Source organism: Chrysemys picta, chromosome 1 (assembly GCF_011386835.1).
Source record: "Chrysemys picta bellii isolate R12L10 chromosome 1, ASM1138683v2, whole genome shotgun sequence".
NCBI classification, from domain to species: domain Eukaryota; kingdom Metazoa; phylum Chordata; order Testudines; family Emydidae; genus Chrysemys; species Chrysemys picta.
Genome location: NC_088791.1, coordinates 292149785 through 292169033, shown reverse-complemented (window position 1 = coordinate 292169033; position 19249 = coordinate 292149785). Strand labels below are relative to the sequence as shown.

The 19249-nt window shown below is 40.3% G+C and overlaps 1 protein-coding gene across 3 annotated transcripts in view; it reads left to right on the top strand.

The window, feature by feature from the left end:
- The window catches only part of VWA8 (von Willebrand factor A domain containing 8), a 300653-nt gene that overhangs the window by 79363 nt on the left and 202041 nt on the right, over positions 1 to 19249 (top strand). For all 3 annotated transcript variants that reach the window (XM_065581171.1, XM_005301483.4, XM_065581170.1), the window contains exons 5-10: positions 24 to 191; positions 4033 to 4197; positions 4841 to 4890; positions 5199 to 5307; positions 12424 to 12528; positions 17636 to 17767. In XM_065581171.1, the coding sequence (XP_065437243.1) occupies positions 24 to 191; positions 4033 to 4197; positions 4841 to 4890; positions 5199 to 5307; positions 12424 to 12528; positions 17636 to 17767 (729 nt within the window). The remainder of the gene's footprint in view (positions 1 to 23; positions 192 to 4032; positions 4198 to 4840; positions 4891 to 5198; positions 5308 to 12423; positions 12529 to 17635; positions 17768 to 19249) is intronic.

Genomic DNA, 19249 nt, shown 5'->3' with positions numbered 1-19249 from the left:
TGTTGTTGTTTTTGTTGAAAAAGTGTGCAGTCCGTGCAGCTACACAAGGCAGAATCCTTGTGTTGGAAGGTTTGGAGAAGGCAGAGCGGAACGTCTTGCCTGTGTTAAACAATTTGTTGGAAAACAGAGAAATGCAGCTGGAAGATGGGCGCTTTCTTATGTCTGCAGAACGTTATGACAAGCTGCTACAGGTACAGGAAAGCATTATGTTGTTTTGAATTTTTGTCTGTTTTTGACAGGGAAGTGACCCTATTAACAATATAAGAGCTGTCCTGAGATAAACAGGGTACATCCCATGGAGGTGTTTCCACCTGTGTGAGGATGTGACTCAAGATGATAGCTGGCTAAAGTGAAGGTCATGGGTGAAATCAGCCACTCCGCCATTTAAAAATAATTTTAAAAAATGTCTCCTGAATGTCCTTTATTCTCATAGAGAGAGACTGGTTACTAATTCTGAAGTGAATTTTACTTCTAGCAAATGCATGCTATTCTGATTCACGAAGAAAAACATTTAGAAAGCCCTCTAAAAATCAATGAATGTCTGAAAACAAATGATTAAGGGATGCAATGCATTCCTTGCTGCCATATAATCCTTCGCTCAGAGGTGAAAGTAAGCCGGTATGGGCCGGTTCGGCCTACCGGTAAGAAAGTGGCTGCTGGTATGGGCTGGTACACAGCTGACATTAAAGTGCTGCCGTGGCAGGGCTTTAAGCACTGTACTGGCAGGGCTGCTGATTGGGGGGCGCAAAAGAAGCAGCGGCCCCGGGGCTCCCTTTAAAGCGGCATCTGAGCCCCGGGTGGCATGGGCTGGGCAGTGCTGAAGGGCTGGCTGGGGGAATCTGGCTCCAGCCCCGCCCCTTCCACTCGAGGCCCCGCCCCTTCCAGGGGCCCAGAGCTGCCCCCCCACACACCTTGCCCAGGACCCTGGCCGCCCTGCATACCAGTAAACCCTTTAAGTTACTTTCACCCCTGCCTTCACTCATCCTATAATTTGCAAAAATATGTGCAAAAGGCCAATATAAATTACAAGGAGGATTATTGGAAATTGATCCCTTGAATAGGAAATGGGATTTTATAATTTCCAACTGATGAATTTGACCTTTGGTACATTTTTTCAAGTTTTATGAGGCAAAATTAAGTTTGAGCAGGTTGTTTGCTAGTCCTTTGTACTCTACTTCCATGCCCATGCTTTCCTGTCCCGTACCCTGTCAGTTTCCTACCATCCACCTGGCTTTTACCTATCCATATTTCTTCATATTATATCTACCCCCATCAGCCAGATGAGCAGTAGCTTGTCAGTTTATAATCATTTTAAAATAATGTTAACTTTTTGGTCTGCATATTTCTGAAACACCTCTGTATGAACATGGCCAGTCTGTAACTTCAGGGGACAGAAAAGCTGAGGTGGGAAATACAAACAAAACATTATAGCTTCTCACGTAGAGGTGCACATACCTCTCTACGAAGCATGTTTCCACCAGGCGTAACGTACAGGGAGTTAGAAATGGAGCTTTCTTCTACCAGGTTCAAATAACCCAGCAAACAAGAAATAGCTTAAGCTTGCTTTAAGCAAAGTGGGAAAAAATACAATCCTTCATTTCAAGTCTTGTAAGTAGTGTGTATAGTTCATTGGCTTCTCAATTCTTCATTGCTTCCTGTCCCTGTAGCATGCCCAAACTGGGCAAGTATTCTGTTCTTTCTTTTCCCCTCAGCATTTCAACTGCTCCTTTTTCTAACCCTGTCTTAGTGTGGGATATCAGTTATTATGAGCTAATACAAGTTAGAAAAGTTAACTTCAGATCAATTTGAAAAACGTGACTTTAAATGTCCTTATTCTAATCTTTACTAAACTTCCCATAAAACTTCAGTGCTGAGATGGAACCTCATCAGGCTCCACCTACATGAGTCATAGGAAGGAAAATCGCAAATAGAGCTCTGTGAATAATTGATTTTTTCAGTTCGCTGGCCAAACCAAAAAGTTGAAAAGAATAATTTTGGATCAATCTGAAACAAAATTTTTTTGGTCCCTTCAGCAAAACAGGAAAAAAAATTCAGGTCTAGCAAAATTTTCTGTTGTACCAAAATGTTTAATTTAGATTTGGGGTGTTTTTAACTGCCTTTTTAAATAAAAGGAAAGGCAATTTGGAAACATCGTTCACAAAACCACCACAGGATGAAGAGATGGTGTCTTTGCCCTGATATATAGTTCTATGGTTATAGCACTCACCTGGGATGTGGGAAACCCAGGTTTAAGTCCCCACTCTGTCTGATTCAGAGCAACATCTTTAACTTGGGTCCTTCCACTTTGCAGGTGTGTGTCCTAAGCACCAGGCTATAGGGTATTCCAGGGTGAGTCTAGCCCAGTTTCTTCTGTTGAAGCTGTTTCACTTTGTATTAAATAATTAAATATTCATGGGGCCAGAGAGAGAGAGAGAGAATGGTGGTTAGGGGACTCACCTGGGAGGGGGAGTCCTGGGTTTCAGTCCCTGCTTCAATGACTATTGAAGTATTTTACACAAAGTGGAACAGCTTCAATAGGAGAGATTGAGAGAGGACTATTCCAGAATACCATATATGGTTATGGTATTCATCAGGGACGGGGGAGATCTAAGTTCAGGTCCCTGTTCTGAATCATGCAGAGCAGGGACTTGAATCTGGTCTTAAGCATTTCAGGTGACTGCTCTAACCACGAGGCAATAAGGCGTAAGGGGGCCACCACCCCAAACTCCTTGTCTTTCCATTTCATGAAAGTACCTTGAAAATATTTTGGCAGAAACTATTTGGCAGATTTGTGTTGAATTCATGAATAGTTTCAGTTGACCTAAAACTGCATTTTTCAACAAATAAACTTTGTCCAAAATTTTTGCACCCTACTCCAACTTAAATACACCCACGCTCCTACATATTATTGCACAACATTGCCCACTGAGCCATTAAATACTGTAACTCATTTCTGAGACATTTGTGGTTGGTGGTTATGCTTTTTTTTGCTTTTAGAGTAGTTCTGATCCATTCCAGTCTGTTTCGGTTAGGAGAGGTAACTTATGAAAATGTAATTAACATACTGAAGTACAAAATGTGGTTATTTATCATAGCTACATTTAAGGAGGAGACATGAAAACTGACCTTAAATTGATTGAGATTGTGCAGTACGTTTTTTGTACCTTGCTAATGATAAAATGGCTCTAAATTGGCCCCTTAGGTATACTGCTAATGTTATCTGATTTGAATAAATCTCACAGTGATACTAAATCTAATATTGTTGTTTTGTTGTTTGGGGAATATTGTATTATATAAGTTATGGCTCATTTTCTGTTCTTCTATGTGAATCATTATTCTGGCATTGGGTCTGCACGAAGTAGTCATGTACAATTTCAAGCAAGACTTGATTGTAATGTGGGAAGACAGCAGAACTGTCTTCTTTGTCCGCGATGAGTCTTTTCCTGGCAACGTGATTGAAATATACAATATGAAATAGATATTCTCTTCAGAAAAGAGTACAGTGATAAACCTGTATTGTTATTATTTGTGGTAGAGCATATTATATACAAACAAAATGTTCTCTTATTCAGAGGAGCATCCCTTCATTATAGTTAAAAAAACCCCAAACTTGCTAAAGTTAGACTTTTAATTCTATAGAAGAAAATACATAACACAGTTTCATTGTTTTTTCTCTTCTTTATATAGAGAAAGATATTTGTAACTCTAATTCATAGCTTCCAAACTTTGAGCATCTGTGGAAATCCATCATTAGTTTGCCTGAAGGCTGAACTCAGTGAAGCATATTTCAGCCACTCTTACCTTCGAAAGCCTCGATTATATGATCTACCAATTGAATACCTTAAATCAAGATGGAACATTTCATCCTGGCCCCTGTGTGTTAAAGACGAGGGAAGTGGAAGACCAAATTTAACTGGAAGACCACTCTTTTAATCCCTCCCCTATAGGTCTTCAGTCCGTAGCTCAGGCATCAGGGCCTTCATTAAAAGATGTCATTGCATTCTAATTATTACTTTATTTTAATTGATCCAGGAACATACTAAAACTGAGTTAGATGCATGGAAGATTGTTCGAGTAAGTGAAGATTTTCGTGTGATAGCACTGGGCCTGCCAGTACCTAGATATTCTGGTAACCCATTGGACCCTCCTCTTCGTTCTAGATTTCAAGCAAGAGATGTTTATCATCTACCCTTTAAGGTAAGTGCCATTGTAGATCAATTAGAGCTTGTTTACAGAGCAGGACTAATTGACATTTTAATCTTGTATTTTACATATTATACATTCAAAAATTAATCATTGAACATGAATAAAACATGTTGACCCTTTTTTGGGATGGAGTCATATTGATGCCCAGTAATGATTTACAAGAAAGAGATAATCTCCAAAGGATAAGTTCATGGAGGATAGGTCCATCAATGACTATTAGCCAGGGTTGGCAGGACTGAAAACCATACTCTGAAGTGTCCCTAGCCTCTGTTTGCCAACAGGGGATGGATCACCTGTTCTGTTCATTCCCTCTGAAGCACCTGGCACTGGCCACTGTTGGAAGATAGGATGCTGGGATAGATGGACCATAGGTCTGACCCAGTATGGCTGTTCTGATGTTTTTATTTTGTAACTAAAATTAATTTCAATAAAACAATATAATCCTAAAACAAAGATATGCTAACCTTTTTTTTCTTTTAGAAAATTAATTGTGTGTGCCAAGACCAGGCTCTTTGCTACAAAATGCTCAGTGTCTAATTAGATGAGAAATAGAAAACATCTTGCACAATATGCACTGTGATCCATGGTATAACCAGAAATTAATTTGATATGTGATGCTATGTTCTATTTTCAGGACCATCTTAAGCTATTATACTCGGTTGGATCAAATGTTTCTGCACAGAGGTAAATTTTCATAATTACAAAAAAGTAATGTTGAGCGGCTAAATGTTATGTCCTGTCAGGATTATTTGCTATTTGATCAGAACTGAATGAATTTTTAGTAAGTATGAGAATATGTTTAAACAGTTTTTCATATATAATTACAGTTTTCATATTGTGAGTCCTTAATTCTTTATAACTTTATTAGATAAAATTTACTTGTATTCAGAAGTTGCTTCAACATACTATGCTGTGTTTAGCTTCATAGGGCTTAAAATTTTAAAGTATGTTTTGCAAATATAAAACATTACAATTTCTTGTTTATTTTCCAGAATCTCTCAGCTCTTGTCTTTTGCTACAACTCTCTGCTCCCAGGAATCTTCTATGCTGGGACTTCCAGATTTTCCTTTAGACAGTTTATCAGCTGCAGTTCAGATTTTGGTATGTGCACATAACTGTGAAGTAAAATTTTAAAAGTGAGGAATTTCCTCAGATACAATTTGAACGGTTCATATCTTATTACAGTGTCTTTGGAATTACTAGATTAATAACACTAAAAAAATGTGTCTCTCTCTTAATTGGATCTCTTTGGACACATCCTTAATTGGATCTCTTTGGGCACCATAACGTCTGCAGAGATCCAGATGTAAGATCAGGAGCTAAATTAGTATGAATCATGAGACAAGAAAGATTTCAGCAGAGCTTCGTGTATCTTGGTGTATTGAACAATGATTAGATTCAGTGAATTCATTAGGTGTTAACCAGTTAGGATTAGGATTAACCAGTTGATTTAGAATTGATTTAGGTGTGTTTATTTGGGGGGCGGGGGGAGAGGAATTTGTGACAATTTCTCTCAAAGAAACTGACTTATTGATCCACATAAAAACTACGAAGTGATAAGCACAGAAATTAGACCAATTTATAGTATGCTTTAGGAAAGGAATATATGTTGGATTTTTAAATATATTATAGCATTTTATTCTTCTAGCTCTGTAGTGAAAATGACTTTTAAATGAATGTCAGACTGCTTCCAAAATAGTGGAAATAAAATGTTCCCTCAGCTATTTATCTGACCTGAGGGGTGAAGGAAGAATTTTATTTTATGTTAAAAAATGTAGTGTGTTATCATTGTGTGCCAGTTTCTGGTCTATTTATAGCTTCCTAAACCAGGTTCTCAACTTTTTCCATTCTGGGGCCCTGTTCCCCTCTGGGACCTTGGGTTCCTCCCCTCATCTGGCTGGGACCATTAACTATTTAGCAATATGGGAAAGGCAAGGTGGTTGCTTGCGCCCCACCTCCCAACACATGTTTGCAAGCTCCTGCAGGGCCACGACTACCAGACTAAAAACCCCTGTCTGAAACAGAAGGCTTTTTCTAGTGTGGAGTGATGAGGAGGCTAATCTCATCTGTGCCATTGTAATTATGTTCTCTTTGAGATATTGTAGGCAAAGTATGTGGTGTCCCTTACACAAAGAGCTTTTTAAATGCAATAAAGCTAAGTGAATGGCTGATCACCTGAGCAGTACAGTTTACCTAGAATGTGCTCAAACGGATGATTTTTACTACATCCATTTATAATGCTCTAGATTCAAGGAGCATCACTGAATAACAAAATGAGTTGAGTTACATATTTCAAAAAAATATTCTTGTGCCAGGATAGTTCATTGCTGTTTTGCCCATATACATTGGGGATCTGTGCAAACAAAAGGAACTAGAGAATTTTGAGTGAAAAAATCTATTTTGTTTTATTTAGGGCCTGATTATGCAACCATTATTCACTTTGGTGAGCACTTAAACAAGTAGTTCTTCGAGTGCTTGCTCATGCCAATTCCAAATGAGTGTTCATGCACAGTTGTTGGAAGGTTTTCCCCTAGCGGTACCCGTCGGGTTGGCTGTGGATTCTCCGGGAGTCGCGCCTTCATGGCAGTGTACGTAGGTCCCTGCCTACCCGCTGTCTCTTCAGTTCCTTCTTTCCGCCCGTGACGGTCATTGGAGGTGCTGCTTCTCTCTTGCTATGGGAAGCGATCCTCTAGTGATCTTTCTCTTTGTACCTGTAACTAGTTAACTTAGTATTAGTTAGTGTTTCAAGTAGTTTTTATAGTTGGTTAGATAAGTTTCTGTTAGGGTTTCCCCACACTGCGTTCTTTCCATCCTTAGGACTACGGCATGCCTCGGTCTCAAGGGTTCAAACCATGCAGGTCCTGCCAGAAGCCTTTCCCTGGGGCGACCCCCATGACTCTTGCTTAAAGTGCTTGGGGGACGCTCTCCAGACCGACAGGTGCAAGATCTGCAAAGGCTTCCGCCCAAGATCCAAAAAGGAGAGAGATTTTAGGTTAAAACTACTCCTCATGGAGTCAGCTCTCTGTCCCCAGCCGGCACAGCCTGCGTCAGACCCAAAGTCCAACACTTCAATGCGGAGCGCATCAGCTTTGGTGAGAGAGATTGTGGTGCCGAAAAAGACTCTGGGTCCAGAGACCCCTGGCACCGCCAGTCCCTGGCACCGAAGAACTCCACTGTGGCTACCCGGCACCGCTTGCACTCTCCAGTGCCGCACAAGAAGCAGAAGAGAGCCAAGAGGGGGCATTCGCTCACAATTAGAGCAGTGGAGCATGAAAGCGATAGTGGAGTGCATCCCGCGCCTGGACACTCAGCCCCTGCTCCGGCTAAACCGGCACCGTCAACTCCGGCCTTGCAGAGAGATCTGTTGAGTCTGGTACTGGTGGACTCCCCTGCGTGGGATAGTCTCGTAGAGGATCTGGATCTTCCGTCCACCCCAGACATATTTGAGGTGGCCAGGGACCTCATAGCTATGACAGCTCAGCAGGCACCGGCACTGAAAACAAGCGCCGTGCAATCCAAGGGCAAACCAGCCATAATGCGGCACCGGTCGCCCTCCCCTCGACACCACTTCCCAGCACCACCCCATTTGGCACCCCTGTGGTCACTGAGATCGGAGTCATTTGGACTCAGAGCCAGAGTCGTATGTCTCAAAATGGAGTCGGCAATGTTACTCCCACTTAGAGGATAGGGTTCATTGGAGCTCTCCTAGACTCAGGTCAAGCCAAAGCATTCCTTCCAGAATCGCGTTTTTTGACCATGGGCACCATCATAGAGGGCTTACAATGATACCCCACTGCTATGGGACGAAATTGCCTGAAGCTGCTCAGTCATATGGCTGCTTGTACATATGCAATTCAGCACGCGAGACTGCGGCTCTGATCTCTTCAGGCCTGGCTAACCTCAGTATACAGGCCAAACCAAGACCGCCTAGACAAGATAGTCACTCTTCCTTCTCCAGTTATTGAGTCCCTCCTGTGGTGGCAAGCGGTGTGTGCAGGAGTACCCTTTTCCAGGCTCCAGTCCTCGCTGTCTCTAGTCACGGATGCATCGGCAATGGGATGGAGAATGCACCTTGGAAGACTCAGGACTCAAGGTCTCTGGTCCCAGGCAGAACTTTCACTGCACATCAATGTCAGGGAGCTAAGAGTGGTTCGCCTTGCTTGCCAGACATTTCAAACCCATCTGGAGGGCAGATGTGTATCGGTATTGAGCGACAATACAACAGCCATATTCTATATAAATAGATAGGGTGGTGCTCGCTCTTCTCCCCTATGCCAGGAAGCCTTCAAACTGTGGGACTTCTGCATTGCCTACTCAATACATCTAGAGGCATCGTACCTTCCAGGCTCTCAGAATGAGCTGGCCATCATCTCAGCAGGTCCTTTCACAATCACAAGTGGTCACTCCGACCAGATGTCGTGATCAACATCTTCCAACGATGGGGATTTCCCCGGATAGACTTGTTCGCAACAAGGCACAACAGGACGTGTCAGCAGTTCTGTCCCTTCCTGAATCAAAGCTTGGGCTCGCTTGCAGATGCTTTTCTTCTCCCTTGGAAGGATAACCTGCTGTATGCATTCAAGCCCTTCCTGCTTGTACACATGGTCCTGCTAATGGTCAGAAGAGAGGGCACATCAATGATCTTAATAGCATTAGCATGGCCATGTCAGCACTGGTTCACCACACTCCTAGACCTGTCGATGGGCATGCCCATAACTCTGCCGCTGATCCCGGACTTGATCACACAGGACCACGGCCAGCTCCAGCATCCTAATCTAGAGTCTCTCCCCCTCACTCCATGGCTAAACCCCTTGGAGCTCACATGATCACACTCTTTGGCAGCAGAAAACCATCCACTAGAGCCACTTATTTGGCTAAGTGGAAGAGATTCTCTATTTGGTCATTACAAAAGGACATTCCACCTTTGTAGTCATTGATTCCCTTTATCCTGGACTATTAATTACAACTGAAACAGCAGGGCCTGTCAGTGTCATCAGTAAAGGTGCACCATCTCAGTTTTCCATTCGGGTTCGGCTGGCTGGTTGGTTTTCGGCAACCCTATGGTTTGCCGCTTCCTCAAAGGACTAGATAGACTGTACCCTCAAGTAAGATCGCCAGTCCTCCCAGGGATCTCAACCTGGTACTCTCAAGACTGATGGGTCCTCCCTTTGAGCTCTCTTGTCTACCTTTCCTGGAAAGTAGCGTTCTTGGTGGCTATAACTTCAGCCAGGAGGGTGTCTGAGTTTAAGGCCTTAACTTCTGAGCCCCCGTACATGGTCTTGTATAAGGACAAGGTGCAGTTGCAGCCACACCCAGCTTTTCTCCCAAAGGTAGTTTGACAATTCTATGCGAACTAGGACATATTTCTTCCAGTATTCTTTCCTAAGCTGCATGCTAGCCACCAGGAGCGAATACTCCACTCCTTGGCTGTCAGGTGAGCGTTAGCCTTTTACATCAAAGGAATGAAGCCTTTTTGGAAATCAATGCAACTGTTAATTGCGGAGCAGATGAAGAGGCTTCCAGTGTCATCCAAAAGAATCTACTCTGGCAAGAAGGAACTGAAGCGGTGGCGGGTCGGCAGGGACCTATATACACTGCCACAAAGGTGCGACTCCAGGGGCTCCACAGCCGACCCGTTGGGTACCGTTATGGAAAAAACTTTCCGACGACTGTGAATGCGGCACACACACCTACTTGAAATGGACATGAGCAACATATCTCAAAGAACAACAGTTATGGGAAGGTAAGCAACCGTTTTTTTCATTCATCTGTGTAAGAGTTGCACAGTCTAACACTTAATTATATAGAATGCCAACTGTAGAGCAGGTAAATTGAGCAGTGATTGGGATTTGAATTTTCTGGAGTTTCTTTTTCTCCCATTGAAGAATATACATATATAATACCTTTTGTGATTCCCAATGACATTCATAGCTATGATCAGCTTTTTATTTCTTTTTACTTTACTACCATAACTCATTTATGGCCTTGCCTAGTATTAAAAAAAAAAAAAAAAAAAGGGGGAAACAGAGACATATCAGTTATTATTCACACTTAGTAATCAAATTCTTTTACAATTTATTTTTTCTGCAAATAGCTGGAAGTAAAGTGTAGTAATTTTTAGTAACCTATTTCTAAGCTAAACAATATTAACTGAACTGTTCAGTAATTGAATTATAAAGTAAAACTTGTACAGTGTAATGGAATCAATATTTAATTATTATAAATTGCTCTGAATGGCTAAACCATGCTGCAGATTTCTGTAATACAGATATTTATTTATTACTTCAACGAAACTACCCATTGCATTGCATGTCTTTGCTCGGAGATATTTAGAAAATATATGTAAGCATGACTTATAATATATTATAGTGTGCCATACACATAATGATTCAAGTAAGCGCAGCAGTCACAGTAAAACACGGTTTAATTTATAAATATCTTGTAGGGAGGGCGAAAGAACCTTTTTAGTCCCAAGTACCTAATAGCCAATATTGCCTAAACTTAAATGTCATAGCTGAGTTTCCTCATAAAAAAACCTTACTTTACTACAGTTATGGCTGCTGTTAGTTTTCGTTCCTTTTTGAGAAGTGATTAAAAAGTATACCCTTAAGGACCCCAAAACATTAGAATTTAACAATGTTAACATTTTGTAACCAGTAACTCTTCTTGAAAGTCCTACCATCACTATATACAAAGTTAAGTCTCTACACCCAAGAAAAGCAGATTGCAGGTATCAGAAGTGACAGATCTCTCGACTTGCATATGAAAATGGATCTAAATAGAAAACTGAAGATAAAAGAGAAGTGTGAAGGGGCAAAGTGTCACATTGGTTTCAGCATTAAAATGTTTCTAAACTGCATCCACTTTTAATAAATCTTGTCTTGCATGTGAGTCTTCTCTGTTCTTTTTATAGTTTCACACTCCTATCCACTTTTATGGGAAAGTGTCTTTCTGTAGTTTAGTGGCATCAATCTCGAGTAATTTTTATTGATTTCTCTAAGGTAGTTCTGTTGGCTTGTATTCTAAATGATTATCCTCCTGTTGGCCTTCAACATGCTGCAGCCAGAATGTCTCTTCCTTTCCTGATACTTTAATTGTTTCCCACCTTGTTTGAATCGCCCTACTGGCTTCCTGTGTTTCTACATAAAGTTCATACTCCTCCTCACTGTCAAGACTGTGTTGCATCGCTCTTGTCTCCATTTTTGAATTTTTTTCCTATTACACCTTCTTTTATGTTTTATTCTTTGCCAATCCTTGCCTGCTTTCGCCCAATCTTTCACCTCTTTCTCCCACTCATATCTTCATTCCTTTCATGTTACCTCCAATACTTGAAACAGCCTCACTGTCTAGTGGGCCTCACCACATTGCTCTCTTCCTAAAAGTGCCTTTCATCTTCCCTCCCACCATTTATGACTTAAGTAAAAAGCAAACAACCCCCCCAACCTAGTAAATATTTATATTCTATCAATTCTGTTGAAATCCAGTCAAATTCTGTTAAGATCCAATTACAAGATGCATGCCTAACCTCTACAATGTATATTGATGTAACTGGTGCATCTAGACCCTCCTTCTCACTTTGTCTAACCTGGATTATAAACTCTTGGAAGCTGAGATTAGTCTTTTTAGCACCATTCACACCTATAGTGCAGCAGAAACAACAAAAACAAAATCTTATCCGCTCACAGACTGTCCAAGTGTACTGAATTTCTTGGTTACAGAACTTTTTAAAAAACATACCAGATTCTGACCACTGGCAGTCTGCAGTGGAGGCCAGTATATGCAATAAGCAACTGCAACACTCTTTACTTCTCTCTGATGTCTTCCAAGACCTCAAGGGAGTCAAGTAGCGCAGAGGACCAGAAGGAAAGACAGCAGCTGTCGTATCTTGAAACTACCCTGCCTCCTCTGCTTGATGTTAGAAATCAACAGCTGGTGGCTCATTCTTCAGTTCATATTGAGATTCTTTAGATTCTGCAGTTTCAACAATTGATCCTTCCCTCCACCACCAGAAAAGAACATGAGACCCAGTGGGAGTGGAGGTGGGGAGATAGGCGAGACAGCTATTGGGGAAGCATGGATGAAGTGTCCCTGGTTTTGTTTCAAAAGGTGAATGGTGCATTTGTTTGTTGTCAGTCTTCTTTTGCAGTTGTCAGAATAATGTGTTCCAGGTTAATGGATAATGGAATTAATCTTTCCTGTATTTTTATTTCTAATTAGGATTCCTTCCCTATGATGTCAGTCCAGCATATAATCAAATGGCTTTACCCTTATAATGTTCTACTAGGAAAGGAAGGCAGGACTGCAGTAGAAGATGCATTAAAAGTGAGTACTGTGCATTTTATATACAAATCCCAGAGAGCAGTGAGTTACTACAATAGCCCCACTAAATTATAAGAAGACACCGAAGCAATGCTAATTATTTAAATAATATATGTTAATGCCGATATTAAAAAAAGTTTTTGAACAATACCTTCATAAACCAACAGATTTCATTAGATGATGAGTGTTTTATATCTTCTAGTGAATTTAGGAAACAGTTCACAGGTTCTTAAACACATGCATAACTTTAACAATGTATTAGTCCCATTGATACAATGTAACTACTCACATGTTTAAAGTGAGGCATGTGCTTAAGTGCCTTACTGAATCAGGGCCTTAGAGAGAAGATATTCATGAGGTAGGTCTTCGTCACTAAAATGGAAAATATTAATTTTCTAAAATTCATAAACGTCTTATAAAATTAATTGTAATTAAATCATTTCACATGAAAAATATTGAGTGTCTCATGATAATTCTACTAGTTTGTTTATCTTTATGGGCATTTGTGTCTGTTAAACCTTCAGTTAATCTATAGAGCTTTCTGAAATAATGCTGAACAAAACCATCAAACGGGGGAAAAAAAAAAAAGAAAGAGAAAATGCTTATTTTATCTCTCTTCTTTTCCCTGCCCACCTTCTCATCCCTCCAGCATTTTCATAGATTCATAGTCTTTTTCAGAGTCATTAGTTCCAGATAGAATTTCCCATCTTGTAAGTATGCCCTATATTCTTTTTTACTTTACATTTGGCCATATTGAAAGGCTTATTGTTTGCTTGTACCCAGTTTATTAAGCAATACAGGATCTGTCCTCTTCATTATTTACCACTCCCCCAATCTTCGTTTAATCTACCAACTTTATCAGTAATGATTTTGTTTTCTTCTGGGTCATTGATAAAAATATTAAAGAGCATAGGGCTGAGAATCAATCCCTGCAGAACTCAGCTAGAAACATACCCGCTCAGTGATGTTTGTCATTGACTGTTACATTTTGATGACATAAATCTGTTATCCAGATTTTGATAAATTTGCTGTGTGCCATATTGATTATGTATTGTTCTAGGTTTTAATCAAAATGTTGTGTGGTACCAACACAAATGCCCTATTGAAGTCTAGATGCATTACATCAGCACTGTTGCCTTTATCACTCAAACTTGTAATTTCATCAGAGTGTATCAAGATTGTTTGACAAGATCTATTTTCCATAAACACATGTGGTTGGCATTAATTATATTACCCTTTTTTAATTCTTTATTAATTGAGTCCTGTATCAGGTGTTCCACTATTTTGCCCAGGTTCAGTGTCAGGCTGACAGGCCTATAATTACCTGGGTCATTCCATTTGCCCTTTTTGGCACGTTTTTCCAGTCATCTGGAACTTCCCCAGTTTTCCAAGATCTATTTAAATCAATATTAACTGTTCAGAGAGGTCCTTGGAGAGGTCTTTTAAAACGCTTGGGTATAAGTAATGTGTACCTCTTGACTTTAAAATGACTTAATTTTTAATAGTGGGTATTTAATATCCTGCTTAGTTAATGCTGGAATGGAAAGTATTTCATCATAGGATATGCATACATCATCTGGCTTTTTCCCATATATGGAACAGAAATATTTATTGAACGCGTTTGTCTTTTCTGCATTATTATTGACCATTTTACCCTTTCCATCTCATAATGGATCAATACCATTAGGGTACTTTTGCCCTGATACACGAAAAAAACGTTTCTTATTGTCCTTAGCTCTGTTAGTTGTAGATATTTCCTTGTGTCCTTTTGCTTCCTTTATCAATTTCTACAATTTCTAGGTTTAATTTATATTCATTGCTATCAAACTCTCCTTTCTTCCACTTTTTAAAATTTATTTATTGCTTCTTTCACGTCCCTAAGCCAGTCTGGTTTTTAACCTGTGTAGTGTTCTTCCTGTGTTTTTTTGGGTATTCCGTAAAATGTATTTCAACATCTCTCAGTTAACAGTTATATTTTTCCTGTTTAAATTCTCCCAGCTGATTTGGCTCATAATTTTTTCCAGCTTTGTGAAACTGGTCCTTTTAAAAGTGCCCCGTATAGATATTACTGGTTGGAACTTTATTGTGTTTGCACATAACAAATATAGTTAAATCATGATCACTTGCACCAAAGCAACCATTAACTTTTAATTCTAAGATCATTTCCTCTTTATCTGACAAGATGAGGTCTAATATAGAATTCCTTTTATATTAGATGCAATGGTTTGTGAGTTAGGTAATTGTCATTTATACTACTTAGAAATTCCAAAGTTGTTTTACTGTTAGCAGCTTAAGACTTCCAGTTGAGTCGGGCAGGAAATGGTTTTTTTTCTGTTTCTAATTGGGACAAAAAGTCAAGCTTGGACATTTTTGTGAACTGAAAAATCCAGGAAAAAAATGATTAATTCAGATCAATCAGAATGTTTCAGTTTTGGCCATTTTTATTTTTTATTCTAATTAGCTTAGATTTCGATACAGAAATTCATTTTAAACTGGAAGACTGGAATTTTTCATGTATAAAATGTCAAAACATTCTGAAACTATTTTCAACATTTTTTCGAGTCAAGAAATTCATTGAAACTGACCATTTACTGTGAAAAGTTTTGGTTTCTATTAACGTATTCGCTGATGAAAAGAAATTTCATTGAAAAATTCCCTACCAGCTCTAACCTCCAGCATTGTTACTCAGATTAAAGTCACACACGATAATGCTTTTTTCCCCCCTTACATGTTATATAGGTAGGTCCTTAAGGAGTCGGTTACCTTATTCTTGAATGTGATTTGGGGGTGTGTACCCATTTTGAGCTTTATCTGTTACATAGTCAGTATTCTCTTTAATTTCAATTAATTTTTTGAGTAATGATTGAAACTTTAAGGAGTCTGGTGATTGAAACTTTAATATATTCATGGGCAATCCTTTCTTTATGTTGTTATTTTTAATTTATGCTGTTGGCACCCAGAGCATTAGATAGCAATCTGTATTTGAGAAATGTGAAGAAATAAAACATTTCCTTCCCTTGTTATAATTGCACCTGGAAATGATGCTGTAATTATAAGAGTCTGTCAGCATTGCATGTGGAAATAGCTTTGGACCTGATCCAAAGTCTATTGAACTCAATGGGAGTCTTTTTGTTTACTTCAGTTAACTTTGCATCAGGGTCTCTAACTTGCCAATTAAAATCTTAGTTCAAGATGAAACTCAGAATGCACATTCTCAGCTTTTTTCTGTTCTTCTTCCAATGTCTAGTGATGGTTGAAATTGGTTCAGCTGTTAAGATAAAAATAGAATTGTTGGCAGTTTTGCACTAAAGTACACTTATGGTTTTTTTAAAAACTTCACGTTTAAACATGAAAAATTTGTAGCCTTTTAGTCCAGAATATGAATCTATGAGAGTGAAGAGCCAAAGTATGTGTCTGATTATGTTACAAAAAATAATTGTGTTTCTAACCTTAATTTGTAATGCTATGGTAGACAAAGTGAGTGAAGTAATACCTTTTACTGGATCAACTTCTAGTGGTGAGAGAGTTTAGCTTACCTAGAGCTCGAAAGCTTGTCTCTCTCACCATGGAAGTTAGTCCAATTAAAGATATTACACAACATGGCTACAACAACACTGCATCAAATGTTTTCATCACAGCAGCAATCTTCATTATCTGAATTACCAGACAGATATTTATCATGATATTTGAACTCTGAACCTTCATAACCTAGTTCCTACGGAATATCCTTTCATCTGCATGGAACATGAGGCTATGGCCGAGATGGCCAGCCAAATTTAAGATGCTCTGGAACCAATTTTTTAAAAATGAGTTAGGGTCCTTTTTGGTTCTTGATTATGTAGAAAAAAGACCAAAAATCATTTCCCAAATAAGTGTGGGTTAGGTTTTTACTTGTTTTTTACCTCCGAAATAGCAGGTTTTATGGGAGGACTTTTGGGGGAGTCTTAGGTCTGGTCTACATTAGGAAGTTAAGTCAGTTTAATTACTTCTGTCAGGGGTATGAAAAATCCACACCTCATTGTGGCTTAGTTAAGCTGACCTAAGTCCCCGGTGGAATCATTCCGTCAGCCTGGCTATTGCCTCTTGGGAAGGTGGATTAACTACAGCGATGGGAGAATCCATCCCATCAGCATAGGTAGCATCTACATTAAAGCCTTACAGTGGCACAGCTGTGTCGCTGTAGTATTTTAAGTGTAGACAACCTTTGGATGTATGTGGCGAATACTCACACCTTTATTGAAGTGTGTGTTTGTGCGCGTGCGTGTTGAATCTTTCACATGAACATATCCTCTCTTGGAAGTGTTCATTAGGCACTACAGTTAAAGAGGTATTAAGAAAAAAACAAACCGTAGTTTAAAAAATCTGACTCAAAATCCCTTGCTCTCTATTACTTAGCTTTCACTCCTGCATACAGCGTAGAGTGATGAAGGGCAGAGGTGGTGGTAAAATGGGCAAAAAGGCAATATTTTTTCCTTGGCCTATTAAAGGCTATATACTAAAAGTGTCTTGTGTGTTGGGAGCCCTCGACTTTCATTACACACAAGGTTGTTAAACTAAATAAGCATCTTAACTTGATGCATATTTTTTTTTTAAGCTGGATGTTTCTAATACCCAAGTGGTCATAATAGCCCTCAAAGAGAAATGGTGTGGGAACATAAGTGCTGGAGGCTTGGAGCTTTATTTCAGTCTGTCTGGCTTCAAAATCAACAAGTCAGCAGTGGGAAGTTATATCGTTAGGGCTATCTTGCAATCAGAATATCCTAGATTTTTTTTATTTAGAAAAGAAACTTTAAAATCTATATAACAGAAAATTCTATACAAAGATCTGGAATTCACGGATTTCTGTTGTCCCATCTCATGACTTAGTTTAATTTGTTTGAGAAGAGGAGCAGCAAGCTAATAGTTGAATAGAGAACACTTAGTAGATACATACTGATGTTAGCATCTTGCAAGGTCCATTTTAACTTTTCCAGTATTAAGGTTCTTACAGCAAATGGATATTGAACTTCAGAATAAATTAGTCTTGCATCAATTTCTGCCATGTTTTTAGTGGAAACATTTAAAAACACAGCCCTATATTAAATAATTACTACTTTCTCAATTTTTACAGCGTTTTGAGCTCCAGGATTCAGAAAGTCCTTTGCTTCCCAGTAGGATTAAAAAAGTGGAACAAATACATGGAAGCAAAACCTTACAGGCTGATGTAACTGTCCAGATTGCTGAAAAAGAAGTGAAATTCCAGGTAATGATTTACAGGTTCAACAAGCTATATCGGGGTGGGCAAACTTTTTGGCCCGAGGGCCATATCTGGGAATAGAAATTGTATGGCGGGCCACGAATGCTCACAAAATTGTGAGTGGGGTGTGGGAGGGGTGTGGGCTCTGGTTGGGGTTGTGGGCTTAGGGGTGGGGTTAGAAATGAGTTCAGGGTGTGGGAGGGGACACTAGGTTGGGGCAGGGGAGTGGGGTGCGGGGGGGTCAGGGTTCAGGCTGGGGGTGCGGGCTCTGGAGTGGGGCTAGGTATAAGGGGTTTGGGGTGCAGGAGGGTGCTCTGGGCTGGTATCGAAGGGTTCAGAGGGCAGGAGGGGGATCAGGGCTGGGGCAGGGGGTTGGGGCGCGGGGAGAGGCTCAGGGGTGCAGGCTCTGGGCAGCACTTACCTCAAAAGCTGCTGGAAGCAGCAGCATTTGCCTTCTCCGGCCCTACGTAGCTCTGCATGCTGCCCCGTCTGCAGGCACCGCCCCTGCAGCTCCCATTGGCTGAGGTTACCGGCCAATGGGAGCTGCAGGGGCAGTGCTTGAGGCGGGGGCAGTGTGCAGAGCAGAGGCTTCTGGCTGCCCCTAAGTGTAGGAGCCGGAGCGGGGCCATGCGGCTGCTTCCGGGAGCCACGTGGCGTGGCCCCTGACCCTGCTCCCTAGCGGGAGCTCAAGAGTTAGGCCAGGTCTACACTACCCCCCTAATTCGAACTAAGGTACGCAACTTCAGCTACGTGAATAACGTAGCTGAAGTTCGAAGTACCTTAGTTCGAACTTACCTTGGTCCACACTCGGCAGGCAGGCTCCCCCGTCGACTCCGCGGTACTCCTCTTGCCGAGCTGGAGTACCGCAGTCAACGGCGAGCACTTCCGGGTTCGACTTATCGCGTCCAGACTAGACGTGATAAGTCGAACCCAGAAGTTTGATTGCCAGCCGCCGAACTAGCGGGTAAGTGTAGCCAAGGCCTTAGATTAAAATGGCTTGCAGGCCGTATCCGGCCCGCAGGCTGTAGTTTTCCCACCCCGAGCTATATTCTTGGTTTCATATCACTACTGCAAATTTGTTATCCTACTTTCTGTTGACTCTCACCTACATTTAATGCTCAAAGTTGATAAAGGAATTTGAGAGCCTCAATGAATATCCACTTTTTATGGTAATTGTTTAGCAAATGTCATTTATGAACTGGAGAGTATTCGATTATGGAAAAGTAAGGCTTTATTTTCAGGTAACTCGTGCAGTTTTCTATGTGGTTATTTTTTCAGCAACATGACCTATTTATTTCATCAATTACTAAAGTGTTGGTGGAAAAGTACTTTCTTGATTCCTTATTTTGGGTTGCGCCATGAAATAACATAATACAAAGCATATGTGATGCTTTTGGGGTATCTTCTATATAGTTACGTTTTTCTGAAAGAATCATTTTTTCACTATATCTTTAAATAAAAACAATAGTAGTTTCTTTCCTTTTGTCC